The sequence below is a fragment of the Cryptomeria japonica genome, chromosome 8, assembly GCF_030272615.1.
Source record: "Cryptomeria japonica chromosome 8, Sugi_1.0, whole genome shotgun sequence".
Taxonomy (NCBI): Eukaryota; Viridiplantae; Streptophyta; class Pinopsida; order Cupressales; family Cupressaceae; genus Cryptomeria; species Cryptomeria japonica.
This window is the reverse complement of record NC_081412.1, coordinates 726,878,232-726,894,646: the sequence shown is the minus strand read 5'-3', so window position 1 is coordinate 726,894,646 and position 16,415 is coordinate 726,878,232. Positions and strand designations below refer to the sequence as shown.

Below are 16,415 nucleotides of genomic sequence, written 5' to 3'. Positions count from 1 at the left end.
ACTCAATTGTTACCTAACTTTGATCAATACCTCAAAAGTGCAACCCTAATTATGTGGGCTCACGACATGCTATAATTAAGCAGTGCTGTATTGAACATCCATGAAAAGGAAGACTGCAAATGGTTTTGCCCCCACGTGTAATAATATTAAAAAAGTCTGAGGAGCCAAAATGGACCGGCATTAGAAATACAGATATTTTGTACTCTCATAATGTGAAAAGACTTCAAAAAATGCAGTCTTTTTTATCAATCAGTCAAGCACTCGCGAGTATCAGTCAATGAGGTCCACACAGGCCATTCGTGCAAGCATTTACAAATTTCATATTTTCAAACGTTGACAGCAGGCTCCTGTGCGTAACAGTAGTCAACAATGAAAAATAATATATTATTTCACTCTCCTGCTTATAAATAGGCAACATTCCCAATTCCTAGGACACGAACAAAAAAGTGGGAATGGATTGTTCTTAGGGGGGGAGCAATTTTTTTGGGAGGTAATATGAAGAGAAAAGCCGACTATAATGGATCCGTGCAAGTGAAGAAAAGTGGTATAAATTATATACCATCTTCTTCTCCTCTAAGTTATGGTTCTTATGAAGATGAACCAGACTCATACATGACCGCTGCATATTCAGAAATTGGCTCAGAGGAGAACTTGGTTTTGAATGGAGTTATTGAGAATGCGGCCATTGAAAGCTGTCATGAGCCCATGAATGGTAAAGCTGAAATTGGGAGTGAGTAAGAAGAAATCACGAGTGGAAGGAGAGAAACATTACCGAGGAGTAAGGAGAAGGCCATGGGGGAAATATGCAGCTGAAATCAGAGATCCAAGAAGAGGAGGAATGAGGATGTGGGTTGGAACATTTGACAGTGCAGAGGACGCAGCCATTGCTTATGACAGGGCTGCCCTCAGCATTAGAGGTCCCAGAGCCATTCTCAACTTACCCATATTCACTTCCTGTTTCAGTGAAGAGAACGAATCTATTGATGGTGGATGTCATATTACAGAAGAAGAAAAAGAAGAAAGTACATGTGCAAGCAGTGAGAAATTTGTGATAGAATTGGAGGATATGGGTGTAGATTATTTGGAAGAGCTTCTTCTCACTAGTGAGAGAATAACTGCTTCCTGGTTTTCTGGTTCTCTACAAGAGCGGCTAATTTCTTAATCGTACAGTGTGTTTTATGATCACTGTTGATTCTTAACCAGACTTTCGAGTTTTATACATATAAGACCTAAGTGTTTCGTAATTACCTGTCAGAATATAAAAGCTTTATGCACAAAATTATTCTAATCTATAAAGGTCATTGGTGATTTTCTGAGAGTCTTAGTTTAGTTTAATGAAATATGTTATTCAGCTCTTTGTTTCTATGTATCAATCTTGTTTCACTGTCATCTGAAAGTCTTTCAAATGTGTGATATCTTTTACGCCTTTAATTTCTTTGATCAGCTGAAAACATTTTATAGTAAGCTATTCTTTTGGCTCAGCTCCATTTTAATGATGGGTCATAATATATGATTTGAAATAATGGAAAAATGCTTTCACAGTTATATTAAGAAGCTGTCAAACAATTTATATGAAAAAATTCATTTAATTTAATGAAATTAATTATTCAACTCTTTGTTTTTCAATGTAATTTCATGTCATCATAAAGTTTTTTAAATGTAAGTTGTCTTTTAAAACCTTCAATTCCTTTGACCACAGATATAGTTCACTTGAAAATGTCAATTTTGAATAATTTGTAATACTTTATTCTTTTCCTTAGTCTACTTCATTTTGATGATGGATCATGGAATTGATCCAAAATACTAATCAAAAAATGTTTACATAATCATATTCAAAAGTTTCCAAGAAATTCTTATGAGAAATTTTGTTTATTTTAATGAAATTAGTTATTCAACTCTTGAGAATAAAGAGGGGTAAAAATTTATTCAAAACAAAAAGAAAAGTACATCAAAAGAAGGCCAACTGCCAAGCCAATAGAAGACTACAAAGACCTATCGTGATCCACAAGTTGTCCCCAATAGACCAGCCCTCAATAAAGTTAGATGCTCATTTGGCAAGACAATCAGCCACCCCATTCCATTCCTTGGGAATGTATATGAAAGTGACTAACTCAAAAAAGTTACAAAACGAAAGAATCTGCCAAATAATAGTCTAAAAATGCCAACTAACAACATCAAATTTCTGCTGATTCAACAAAATTACCACTATTTGAGAATCAAATTTAGCAACAATCTGTTGCTAGTGAAGAGAACAACAACGCTCCACCACAACCAAAATAGCAAGAGCCTCCATATTATTATTCATGTAAACTCCTTTATAGATAGAAAAAAGAAACTAGACTTACCCAAAACTATCACGCCCCACACCACTGATACCATCATGTAGCGGATTGCCCCTAGAAGACCCATTAGTATTAATTTTGAAAGCACCATGAGGAGGAGGGTTCCAATGACCCATTCTAGAAATCTTCCATAAAGGATGATGACACCTATTTCTCATAACCTACTAAGTTGTTTGTAAACTAGGAACAGGAGCACCCCCCTAAAGAGGGAAATTAAACCCACTCCAAATATCATTTTGGACACTTTTGATTTTTCAAAAGAGTGTTGCCATCAATGCCAAAGGGGGAGATTGTTGGCAAATGCACACTCCAATGAGAAATTGTAGGTGATTTAGGTTTTGTCATTGATGGCAACCTTGCAATCATATGATACCGACAAGACAAAGATACCAGCACCGGCACCGACAAACAGACTCTAAACCGCCACACAGAACACCGGCAGTGAAAGGAAGGATACCGACACCTTGGCCGACTTCAATTTTGTTTAAAATGTATTTTGTAATTAATTGTAAAATCATTGTAAGCTGACATGGCGAGTTGTAATATGACTCATATATGTGGGTTAGTGCAAGATCAAGGGGGGCCAAAAAGTGGCGATGTGAAAAAAATAGCCTTCCACACTTGCCTAAAAACGTAAAAATTCGTGATAACTTTTTGCTTGGCCTAGGTGTCAATACACCTTGGCCTGGTAATTACCTATGCAAATCGGATATCCGATTTTCATTCGTAATTTTAATTTAAAAAATATATTATATGTTACATATTATATAATACGTATTATATAATAGAATATTATATTATATATAATATAATATAATATTATATATAATATAATATAATATAATATAATATAATATTATATTATATTATATTATATTATATTATATTATAGTATATTATATTATATTATATATAATACAATACGTATTATACAATATATTATTATATTATAATATATTATATAATACAATATTATATTATATATAATATTATATTATATTATATTATATTATATATTATAATATATATAATATAATACAATATGTATTATATAATTATATAATATATTATTATATTATATATGTTATTTAAAAAAAATTAAGTATAGAAATTGGATATCTGATTTTTTATTTTCTGAGACTTTTACATTTCGACAGTGACAGTCCGTGAGTCATTTTTAACTCACGGGCCACGTGATTTCATCAAAATCCAATATCCGGTGTTTTGGCAAAAAATTGCTAAAAAATAGATTGAGAGGTAAGAATTTTATCATTTTCAATCATTTTCATTCATTTTTTGTATTTTTTGTTAATGTTTATTTGATATTTCATTGAAAATATGGTTTTTTCATATGAAAACTAAGTTTTTTTAAATCAAATACCTAATTGTTTAAATTTGTTAACTAAATTTAATTGTTTACATTCAATTAGGTTAAAAATGGGGGATAACAATGAAAACCCTGACCAACCACAACTGCAACAACCAAACCCTCATTTGCCAAACCCTCCCTCAATTCAGGATTTGATTGCACAAAATTTGAATGAATTGAGGGGGATTGCAGAAGTATATCATAGGATCCCTCGTCTAAACCCAATGTTTGATCCTCTCATGTCGATCATAAAAAGTATGGAAACCATGACTGAGGAGCACAATGTCACCCTTTTGTGGTGGGATTCTATGAGAAAATATGCAGATGGCTTGTCATATAAGGATATCAAGGATCTCGAGATATCCAAAGCCGAAATCACCTCATTGTTTGTCAATCCCCGTACTGGTCAGCCCGTCGATCCCAAAAAAATAAAACTTTCTATTAAATGGTGCACAAATGATGGGATTGTGAAAAGCTTTTGGGATCATTGGTGGATGGTTTTCGACAAACCACCCAACAACAATCTTGATATCCCCTTCTATTTCATAAAAAACCTGTATGTTGAGTTTGTTTTAAACAAACATGTGAACTACTTTGACATCCAACCTTTCCAGGGTGTAGGTTTAGGTATGCCCCAAAATAGACCTAGGGCAGTCAGAGTAGTCTAGGGCCCATATGTCCCCCCTCCTCCTGTTGATCCCCCACCTGCAGTGCAGCATCCTGATATCATTTGTGAGTCGACTTCACAGACCATATCAGCTATTCACTCTTTGAGTAGCCTTTTGGTTTCTCAGGCTGTGTCAGTAGCTCAGCCTACTCTTGATGGTAGTGGTGCATCTGGTGCCATTGACACGTCATCCTTGGCTCCACACATATGTGTGCCCCATAGTTGTGTCATGTGTGGGCACGTATGCTTGGGTCCAGTTGGAGAGCCCGTTGATCCTCCTGTGAACAGTGCAGATTATGAGGTTCATGAGATGCATGATGCACTAGATGTTATTACACAAACTAGAGGATACCCTGGGGAGTCCTCACATGCTAGAGGAGAGGAGGCACCATCATCATACATTGATGATGTAGTGGTAAGATTTGTATTTTCAAAGTTCATGTTATATTTTAATTAAATATTTATAAATTAGATAATATTAAGTACTAATTTTTATTTACATGGTCTACTTAATAGTTGATGACTGAGGATGAGTTGAGACAGATTCAGGAAGGCACCTTGTCGGCCATTTCATTTGGCCTTGATAGCTTGATGGTACATATATTATTGCACCTATTCGTTTGTATTTTATTGTACATACATGCTCATCATTTATATTGGTATTAATTAGATTATGTAGTAACTTGCATGTATATCTTATTTTACTCTTGTAGGGCACAAGCAGCACAAGTGCGGGGCAGTGTGATTTAGGATCTGATAGTGTAGTTGGAGACAAGGGAAAGGTAATTGAATGCAAATATGATTGAATGAATAGTTTAAATAACTTATAGTGATTATACATGTCTAGACATGGATTGATAGTTTCATATACTTGTTGTGTATATATACAAAGAATTCTTGGCTTCACATCCTTGATGACTACACCCAGTATACCTGAAGAAGAAGATGAGATGCCTCAAGTAGATGTGTGTTTATTTTATTTTTTGATTAGTAGATATAATCTGTTATTATCAGTGACAATTATATGCTAACTTGTATCAATGTCATGTTTCTGAACATATGTAGGTTGTGTATCAAAATATTCAAAACATGCCTCCTCTACCGAAGACATACATCAAGAGCCCTGCAAAGCTGAAGAGAAAACGTGGAGACGAGGTAAACATGAATAGTTCAATTATATAGTTCATTTTTATGTTAACTTTTCGAATGTGAATTATATAATATAACTAATATAAATCGTGGTTTGTTTTTCTTGTGTAGGGTCCTTCAGAGCCGAGCAGTGCGGTGAAGAGGATCGATTTTGATGATCCATCAGCAACTTAGGATGTTATAGATAGTTTTGGGATGCTTACATGTCTAGTTGGCATGTATATTTTGTATATGGACATACATTCACGTATTTAGACATACATTTTGTTTCAGTTGGTGTTTATGCCATATTTGTGTATGGACATACATTTGTAATCATCTGACATTTTTATATATACATAAGTTGATATTCAATCATATAAATTGTTGGTCATCTGTGCGCGGTGTTATCATGGAAATCTTTAATCTTCATTTCAATAATTAACAATGGTTAATAATGGCTATTTAATGAACAATCCAATTCATTTCATTTCATCGTAAGTGTTGTTTTTATAATGAACAAAATAATTCATTTAATGAACAATACAATACAATTCATTTAATGAACAATACAATTCATTTAATCAACAATACAATACAATTCATTCAATGAACAATACAATTCATTTAATGAACAATACAATACAATTCATTTAATGAACAATACTTGATATAATTCATTATTACCCTATGCATGGTCCTATTTTTCCCCCCACCTTGGTTGAACGCTTGGGTTTTTATTAGGGCAGCAATTTTTCTGTTGGCGAAAAAATTGTCAGTCTCACTCAATCGAATGTTGTCGTGTGGCCGATCTCTCATTCTGCTCGTTGCGATGACGAACCATCGGCTCCAACATGTCCATTTAGGAATTATTACCCTACGCATGCTCCTATTTTTCCCCCTCACTTGATCCGATGCTCAGGGTTATACCCTAGCAGCGTCATCCCTTGAGCGCCCTAAGTGCTCAAAATTGTCAAACTTTGACGGGCCCTAACTCAGAATCCATGGCACCAGCAAATGGTCCATTTGAACCTACGGGGCCATAAGAGGGGTCCCTACAAAATCCTATCTTAGTTTTCCAAATTTCCCTACAGTTTTATTAGGGTAGCAATTTTTCTGTTGGCGAAAAAATCGTCAGTCTCACTCAATCGAATGTTGTCGCGTGGCCGATTTCTTGTTCTGCTCATCGCGATGACGAACCGTCGGCTTTGACATGTCCAGTTAGGCATTATTACCCTACGCATGCTCCTATTTTTCCCCCCCACTCGATCCAATGCTCGGGGTCATACCCTACCAACGTCGTCCCTTGAGTGCCCTAAGTGCTCAAAATTGTCAAACATTGATGGGCCCTAACTCAAAATCCGTGGCACTTGCGAATGATCCGTTTGAACCTACGGGGCCATGAGAGGGGTCCCTACAAAAGCCTATTCCGGTTTTTCAATTTTCCCTATGGTTTTATTAGGGCAGCAATTTTTCTGTTGGCAAAAAAATCATCAGTCTCACTCAATCGAATGTTGTCGCGTGGCCGATTTCTCGTTCTGCTCATCGCGATGACGAACCATCAGCTCCGACATGTCTAGTTAGGCATTATTACCCTATGCATGCTCCTATTTTTTCCCCCACTCGATCCAACGCTCAGGGTCATACCCTACCGGCATCGTCCCTTGAGCGCCCTAAGTGCTCAAAATTATCAAACATTGACGGGCCTTAACTCGGAATCCATGGCACCTGTGAATGATCCATTTGAACCTACAGGGCCATGAGAGGGGTCCCTACAAAAGCCTATCTCGGTTTTTCAAGTTACCCTATGGTTTTATCAGGGCAGCAATTTTTCTGTTGGTGAAAAAATTGTCAGTCTCACTCAATCGAATGTTGTCACGTGGCTGATTTCTCATTCTGCTCGTCGCGATGATGAATCGTTGGCTCTGACATGTCTAATTAGGCATTATTACCCTATGCATGCTCCTATTTTTCCCCCCCACTCGATCTGACAATCGGGATCATTCCCTACCGGCGTCGTCCTTTGAGCGCCTTAAGTGCTCAAAATTGTCAAACTTTGATAGGCCCTAACTCAGAATCCATGGCACTTGCAAATGATCCGTTTGAACCTACAGGTCCACGAGAGGAGTCCCTACAAAATCCTATCTTGTTTTTTCAAGTTGCCCTACGGTTTTATTAGGGCAGCAATTTTTCTATTGGCAAAAAAATCGTCAGTCTCACTTAATCGAATGTTGTCGCATGGTTGATTTCTCGTTCTGCTCATCGTGATGATGAACCGTCGGCTCCAACATATCCATAAGGAATTATTACCCTACGCATGCTCCTATTTTGCCCCCCCACTCGATCCAATGCTCGAGGTCATACCCTACCAGCGTCGTCCCTTGAGCGCTAAAATTATATATAAACAAGCATTACACTGTAGACACCTAATGATCATCAATATTTCCATGTATTGTATACACATAATTACCATTACACTTGCATGTGACATCCATGAAGGGATATGAAAATATGATTTTTTTTTTCATTATCAATACAACTACTCCAATGTACTCATGTACAGATACATGGACATTATCATCAATATAACTAAACCAATTTGCTCATGGACATTGTATATCATCATAACAATGTTACATCAATTCACATCCATATACAAATACAACATCCCACTTCATCTACATTAGACATCCTCATGTCCTAAGAGAAAAGCTTACGTACAGCAATGCCTGCATTGAAATGAAGACCAAAATAAGTAACCTTTTTATGTGGAATGAATGTGCTACAAGAAACAAATTATAACACTTAATACAAATTAGTTTGGAAAATTATAAATAGATCATTTCAAACATTTTTAAGACTCACAAGATTGTATAATTATGAAACTTACTAGTTTCTCTGCAAAGTATACAAGCATAACTTTGAAGAAAGATGCATGTTGATTAAAGCCCTTCTCACTGCATTTCTCTGCATGGTTGAAGATGATGGTAGATATGGTCATTTCTAAATAGCAATATATTCACTTGAATTAATGTTTATGCACAAAATCTTATCTCAATAATGCACAAAAAAAATATGTACCATCACTAAGAGAGGGTCTTGTCAACGGCGAATGATCTAGCATGAACATGTATATCATCAAAAATCATAATGTGATGTACTATTGTATATCATCAATAAAGACCTCCATGAGCATAAAGGTTTTGCGATAATTATATCATCAAAAATTGTAAAACTCATCAAATGCATGATAATAAGTCGTGTTGGAAAAATACGTCCCTTCCAATTATATCGTGTACCCGCTATGTGCATGCAAAAACCGTGTTGCCAAAAAAAAATGTTCATCAATAGACCTACATTTTCAACATATCCTTAATATACACGTAACAAACTTGATCATTAAGGTTTAATGATCATTGTTCGAAATGAAATTCATGATAAAAAAATAAGGCACCATTAAAGACCTACTATTCAAGTGTGCCTGAAGGATAATCTCTTTGTTTAAGAGTATCCAGTATTGCTTCATGATTAGTAGTAGTCACTGTCCATAGCTCTTTGGTCTTCGGTTTTGCTCGATGCTTCAACAACTTGACATTTGTAGCTATAATAAGGTGTGAATACATTATAATGGTTTTGTGTCTCTCGTAGTCTTCAAATGCAGGTATGCCATTCTTTCTAATCATGTATGTTCGCAGCCAAGTTCCCACAACAACAACTGAACCTGTAGGATATGTGAACCCATCATCATCTGTCACTGGTTATGTTAGCTTTTGTTTTCCCTGTACACATCATGCCAACCAATATTCTGATCTCTCTTCATTCCCTTGCGGTGCAACAACTGCAAAAACATGTCCTGGCTGTACAAGATTTGGTAGACGATCATACTCAAGTGAACTTTCCATGTCATCATTTGACAAGGATATTGTTTGAGATAAAGGAGTTAGATAGAGGGGAACCCACGTATCAACCCACTCACTTGACTCGCACTTATCCCAATCACACCAAACACAACTCAGACAAAAACAAGCCAACACTCGTGTCCAAATGGTCCATGTACTTGCATCTGAGCTGAGAAATGAATGCATCTTTGAAGAATCTTTAATTGTTTGACAATCCAATCTATCTCCCACTGTTCCCTCCTCAACCAACCAAAAGAATCTGCTCATTGTTGAATCAAGAGTACCTCCATGTGACAATGTTGAACTACACCAATCAACAATAGAACGTGCATCAAAGAAATTTGCACCTGAAATCCTCAATTGCTCCTTAACTAGAGCTCTCTTCAAACGTGCACCTGCTCCATCATGCTCTCCCTTCCCATGCCCTGCCTCAAAAAAACACCAAATATGAGCTATACGCCTCTCCACATGCATTCTTCTCAACCAATAAAACATACGAGCATTCTTGAATTGACCCGTACAGTTATCTGACCATATTATATGTCGGTCAATTGTAATATCTTTCGCATGCAAGAACTCAAAAAAATTCTCGAAATAATGTTGCACATACTTGGAGGAGTGTGATCTATCATCACTCATATAAAAATGATACTCCTTGATTATCTTCCTATCCTCTTTTGTACTATCACGAGCATGTCTATATGTAATGTGAACAAAAATAGCAATCTGGACTAAATTGTAGTACTGAGATTGTACATCATTCTATGGTCGCAATGTATAGTTCTCTGCAAAATCAACCACCGATACAATAGTGCCAATCGGGAAAGAGTTCTTACACATCTTGAACTGTTGATCCAACCACTAAGACCTATGGGTGTGCCTTGCATACTTATAGAAAAGATTTTCCTTAAAATCCAAAATAAATTCAGCAATACTCACTTCTCTTGAGACTAATTCACATCTAGAACCTTCACTTCCACTCTTCAAAGTATATTTCACTGTCTCATATCTTTTTTTCTCAACATAATTATTTTCAAACTCATGTTCGCTGCCCTCATGAAAACATGAAACAAACTTTGACAACCCACCGCATTCTTAGCACTTCTCATTCAAACAATTATTTCTATAGAAATAGTAGCCATCATCTCTAGGGCATAAAAATAGATGTTGCAAGTCTCTTGATGATCTCGGAAATAGCATTGCACCACACTCCTACAACATCTCATTAGTATGCATCATAGAACGAATATGACATAAAAGTTCATGGTACATTGAAAACTCCACATGGTACTTGCAACAACAGGTATTGCGAATCTTAAGAGGAACACAATAAATGGTTTCAAAGATTCAAAGGCCCTTTGTGATATTTGCAAAGTTGGATGTAATTCACAAAAAAAATTGTACAACATTATTTGGCTTGATTCCAAGAAATTTGGGATGCGGTGTGCGGTCTCAGTTGTCGATTCTTAATTTCAAAACGTCCTTTACATTGGGTGACACTCTAGAATTAGAGTGCCAAAATTGTTGAATCTCTTCCTCCACATTGTCAGTCAACTTTCTATCAACACGTGGAAGCCTCCCACCAAATGCCCATGTATCTTGTTGAAGTGGATCATCAAGTCTTTGTCTTCGAGCAAGTGCTCTATCCAAAGTTTTACGCTTTATGTTAAAATCAACACAAGTTTGTCTCATTTGACGAGCCTTCCTCAATTGATGGCTTACTAAGGAGGTTGTAATCACTCTTCAAGCGGCTCTCTTATCTCTTTCTTTGGTATTCTTTCCAATAGAATTGAGAGCATCAAATAGATTTTTTGCAATAATAGAATTTCTCTACATCTTCTTGTTCATACGAATCTTCAATTTGTTTAGCAATGGTCATCTTTATCATCTTTAGAAATTGAACAAAGAGTTGGCATTGCTTGGTCAATGTCTTATTGCTAAATTTTTGGTTGAAAAGTTGTGTAGCCCACAACCGAACGGTTCTTGTTGACCTCTTGCCTTCAAGATTCGCAATAATGTTCTCATCGATTTCAAATTACCATTTTGGGGTTCTTGAAGGTCTTGGATTTGGAATTTGTCTTTCATCCATGAGAGGGTCTTCATTTCTAAAGTAATTAGGTGTTACATATGGTTGACTTGGTTGAGAAATTCTACCTTCAATGTTAAAGTTTTTCACGTTTTCACCTCCTAAGTCAAAATTTTCCACATGTTGAGCATTTTCATTATCACTTTCAACATTTTCAAAATTTTCAATATTTTCACTTTCAAAATCTATATTTTCATTTTCAATAACTTGTGGCACATTTTCATTTTCAATAACTTGTGGCACATTTTCAAATTCAATTTCCTCTTCAGTTGAAGTAACATTAGCAATATTTAACATACCTTGTCTTCTCCTCCTATGACATTCTCTATCTCTTTCTCTATACACTTCAATTTGGTCATTTGAAAGTTTTCTTTTGCGTTTGGACTTCCGACGACTACTACTCCCCATTTGCCTCCACACATGCTCCTTCGTGATTGATAATGTAAGTTTTCACTTTAAGAATCTCCCAAAAGCACAAATTTGTCTCTAGCTGTCTAAAAACCCGTGATCCTCGACAGAAAATAGAATATGCAGGTTGTGGGCCATTGGAATCTACAAAATGGCCCACAAACCCATTTTTTCCATCTTTTTTGTACTAAAATTGGATATTCGATAAAATCGGATATTCGATAAAATCGGATATCTGATTTTAGTACAAAAATTTGTGGTCCCCAAAAATTTTCCCGTTGCCACCATTTATTTAGTAAACTGCCACATGGTAGAAATCCGAGAGAGAGAGAGAGAGAGAAAGATTTCCCGTTGCCACCATTTATTTAGTAAACTGCCACATGGTAGAAATCTAAGAGAGAGAGAGAGAGAGAGAGAGTTGCCACTCTCAAACCGTTATAAACACCATATGACCCCTAACGACACCATAGGACCCCTTAAGACATCAAATCATGTCGTTAGGGGTCATATGGTGTCCTAAGGGGTCATATGATTTCCCATGAACCCTTATGACCTCTTAGGACACCATATGACCCCTAATGACACCATATTAGGTCACTTTGGGTCATATTGTGTCATAAGGGGTCATATTGTGGCCTATGGCCCCTTAGGACACCATATGACCCCTAACGACATGATTTGGTGTCTTAAGGGGTCCTATGGTATCGTTAGGGGTCATATGGTATCCATAACGGTGTCATATTAAGACACCAAATCATGTCGTTAGGGGTCATATGGTGTCCTAAGGGGTCGTAGGCCACAATATGACCCAAAGCAACCCAATATGGTGTCATTAGGGGTCATATGGTGTCCTAAGAGGTCATAAGGGTTCATGGGACACCATATGACCCTAACAACATGATTTGGTGTCTTAATGAGTCCTATGTTGTCCATAGGGGTCATATGGTGTCTTGGGACACCATACGACCTATTATGACACTGTTATGGACACCTTATGATCCCTAACGACACCATAGGACCCCTTAAGACACCAAATCATGTTGTTAGGGGTCATATGGTGTCCTAAGGTGTTGTAGGCCACAATATGACCCCTTAGGACACAATATGACCCAAAGCGACCCAATATGGTGTCATTAGGGGTCATATGGTGTCCTAAGAGGTCATAAGGGTTCATGGGACACCATATGACCCCTTAGGACACCATATGACCCCTAACGACATGATTTGGTGTCTTAAGGGGTCCTATGGTGTCGTTAGGGGTCATATGGTGTCCATAACAGTGTCATAACGGGTCGTATGGTATCCCAAGACACCATATGACCCCTATGGACAACATAGGACCCCTTAAGACACCAAATCATGTCGTCAAGGGTCATATGGTGTCCTAAGGGGTCATATGGTGTCCCGTGAACCCTTATGACCTCTTAGGACACCATATGACCCCTAATGACACCATATTGGGTCGCTTTGGGTCATATTGTGGCCTACAACCCCTTAGGACACCATATGACCCCTAACGACACCATAGGACCCCTTAAGACACATTTCGTTAGGGGTCATATGGTGTCCCATGAACCCTTATGACCTTTTAGGACACCATATGACCCCTAATGACACCATATTAGGTCGCTTTGGGTCATATTGTGTCATAAGGGGTCATATTGTGGCCTACAACCCCTTAGGACACCATATGACCCCTAACGACATGTTTTGGTGTCTTAAGGGGTCCTATGGTGTCGTTAGGGGTCATATGGTGTCAATAACGGTGTCATAATGGGTCGTATGGTGTCCCAAGACACCATATGACCCCTATGGACAACATAGGACCCCTTAAAACACCAAATCATGTCATTAAGGGTCATATGGTATCCTAAGGGGTCATATGGTGTCCCATAAACCCTTATGACCTCTTAGGACACCATATGACCCATAATGACACCATATTGGGTCACTTTGGGTCATATTGTGTCTTAAGGGGTCCTATGGTGTTGTTAGGGGTCATATGGTGTCTATAGGAGTCATATGGTGTCTTGGGACACCATAGGACCCCTTAGGACACAATATGACCCAAAGCGACCCAATATGGTGTCATTAGGGGTCATATGGTGTCCTAAGAGGTCATAAGGGTTCATGATGTCTTAATCTCTCTCTCTCTGCCCCCTAATCTCATAAGGGTTCATGATGTCTTAATGTCATAAGGGTTCATGATGTCCTATGATGTCTTAATATCTCTCTCTCCCCCTCTCCCCTAATCTCTCTCTCTCTCCCCTAATCTCTCTCTCCCTCTCCCTCTCCTTCTCTCCTCTCTCTCTCTCTCCCCTAATCTCTCTCTATCCCTCTCCCCTAGTATCTCCATTTATCTCTCTCTCCCCTAATCTCTCTCTATCTCTCTTGATCCCTTCCCCCTCCCCATCTCTCTCCCTCTATCTCTCTCTCTCTCTCTCTCTCTCTCTCTCTCTCTCTCTCTCCCCTAATCTCTCCACTAATCTCTCTCTCTCTCTCTTTGCTAATCTCTTTATCTCTCTCTACCTTCCCTCCCCTCCCTCCCTCCCTCTCTCTCCATATCTCTCTCCCTTCCCCCTCTCTCTCTCTTTGTCTTTGTCTCTCTCTCCCCTAATCTCTCTTTATCCCTCTCCCCTATTCTCTCTCTCTCTCTCTCTCTCTCTCTCTCTCTCTCTCTCTCTCTCTCTCTCTCTCTCTCTCTCTCTCTCTCTCCCCCCCTAATCTCTCTCTCTCTCCTCTCTCTTTCTCCCTCTCTCCCTTGCTTTCTCTCTCTCTCTCTAAAATATGAGTGATAAAATCCGATATCGGATATTGGATTTCTGCCATCGCCATTAATGTGGCAGTTCAGTAAATAAAAGGCGGCAACGGGAAAATTTTGGGGGACCACAAATTTATATATGAAAATCGAATATCCGATATAATCAGATATTCTGATTTTTGTAGTCAAATTTTCAAATTTCAGCTCAGGAATGCTTTGGTATTTGGCTTGGAAGTGACAAGCCTGGAAAGTCAACTGAAAAAACATGTTTTTCAGTATTCCTTGATTTTCCAGACTTTACACTGGTGGCTGACGACTTTTTTTGTAGCCAAAATTGATAAAACGAAAAGGGTTTTTTAAGGACGTTCCCATCTTTCCAAAAATATAAGGCTTGTCTTATTTTGATTTTAATAAATAATTATTATTTATTTTCTAATTGAATTCTAACAATAGTCCTGATTGATATACTGATTGAAAAACACTCATAACTTTCAAACGATATAACATTTTTTGAATCCGAAACATGTGTCACATCCGATGCTTCGTCTACTATACAAAAAATTTTAAAAAATTAAATTTCATAAGGTTTTGACCAAGTTAAGGTGGTCAGACGTAGGAGTTTTTGAATTTCTGAAAAGCTGTAGTAAAAAATTCATAAATAATTATTTACTTTATAAAAAAATTTAAAAAAATATGTGTCACATCCAGACATGAGTCTAATACTTATATTATAAATATTATAAAAAAAATATTATGATTTGATTGTGATTAGGGTGGTCAGACATACGTCTACTTCTTATTTTTTTCCTAAAATTTTAGTACCACTGCATTGAAATTTGAAATTTTCATCAAATAGGATTTTTTTTTCCGAAAAACAACTAGTAGCTTAGAAACTACATTCAATTTTCTATATATTCTCTTCTTACATATTTTAAAAATAATGTTCACAACTTATTCAAATTTTCATGTCAAGTTGCATAACTCTGATTTTCTGAAATTTCATTGCCACTTAAGGGCCTTTTTTGGCACACCATGATCCTGCACATACCCATATATGAGATCATTGTAGATCATTTTGTAAGGAAAAAAAGGGTGAAATTATGCAAACCTAATATGTGAATTATTGGTTAAGGGTTTATGTTTTTAGCAGAGCTTAAACCGGTACTAGATCTGGCATAGTAGATGCTAATCTGAAGTAGTACAAGACTTTGGATTAATATAATTCATTTTGTAAGTCAGTGTGACTTCTTTTGTAATTGAGTAGTGAGCTCTAGGAACTTGGCCTTCCTGCATGTGCAAGCCCCTATTGTAAGAGTAATATTCCCTTATTGGCCAGTAAGCGAATATTGTGGGTCACAAATCCCACCGAGGTTTTTCCCACACCGGGTTTCCTCATTAAAATACTGTGTTATGGTGTGCTTCTCATGTGGTTGTTGTTATTCTTGTTTACTGCATTATTTATGGTTTACTGGTACATAGTTTTGATATGCTTTTCATGTTTTAAGTCAAGTAAATTTATATACCAGTTAGATACTGATTCACCCCTCCACCCCTCTCAGTATCTTTGGGAATCCTAACATTTCCACCAAGACACCTCTTCACTGTCATAAATTTCACAAACTAGCTTCATGTAACCTATAGCAATAGAAAATTTCCCTAAAAAATCACTACACCAAGCTAAAGTGTCTGATCCCACTAAGGAGTTAAACTCCCAAGAGACAAGAATATCAGCCAACTCCCACCAAGAATCCTCTA

At 37.2% G+C, this 16,415-nt stretch overlaps 1 protein-coding gene across 1 annotated transcript; it reads left to right on the top strand.

Annotated features, from left to right (window-relative positions):
- Positions 1 to 838: 838 nt before the first annotated feature.
- On the top strand, positions 839 to 1,162 carry LOC131046776 (ethylene-response factor C3-like). The gene has a single exon (XM_057980566.1). The coding sequence runs from the start codon at positions 839 to 841 to the stop codon at positions 1,160 to 1,162; it is 324 nt and encodes a 107-aa protein (XP_057836549.1).
- Positions 1,163 to 16,415: the final 15,253 nt, after the last annotated feature.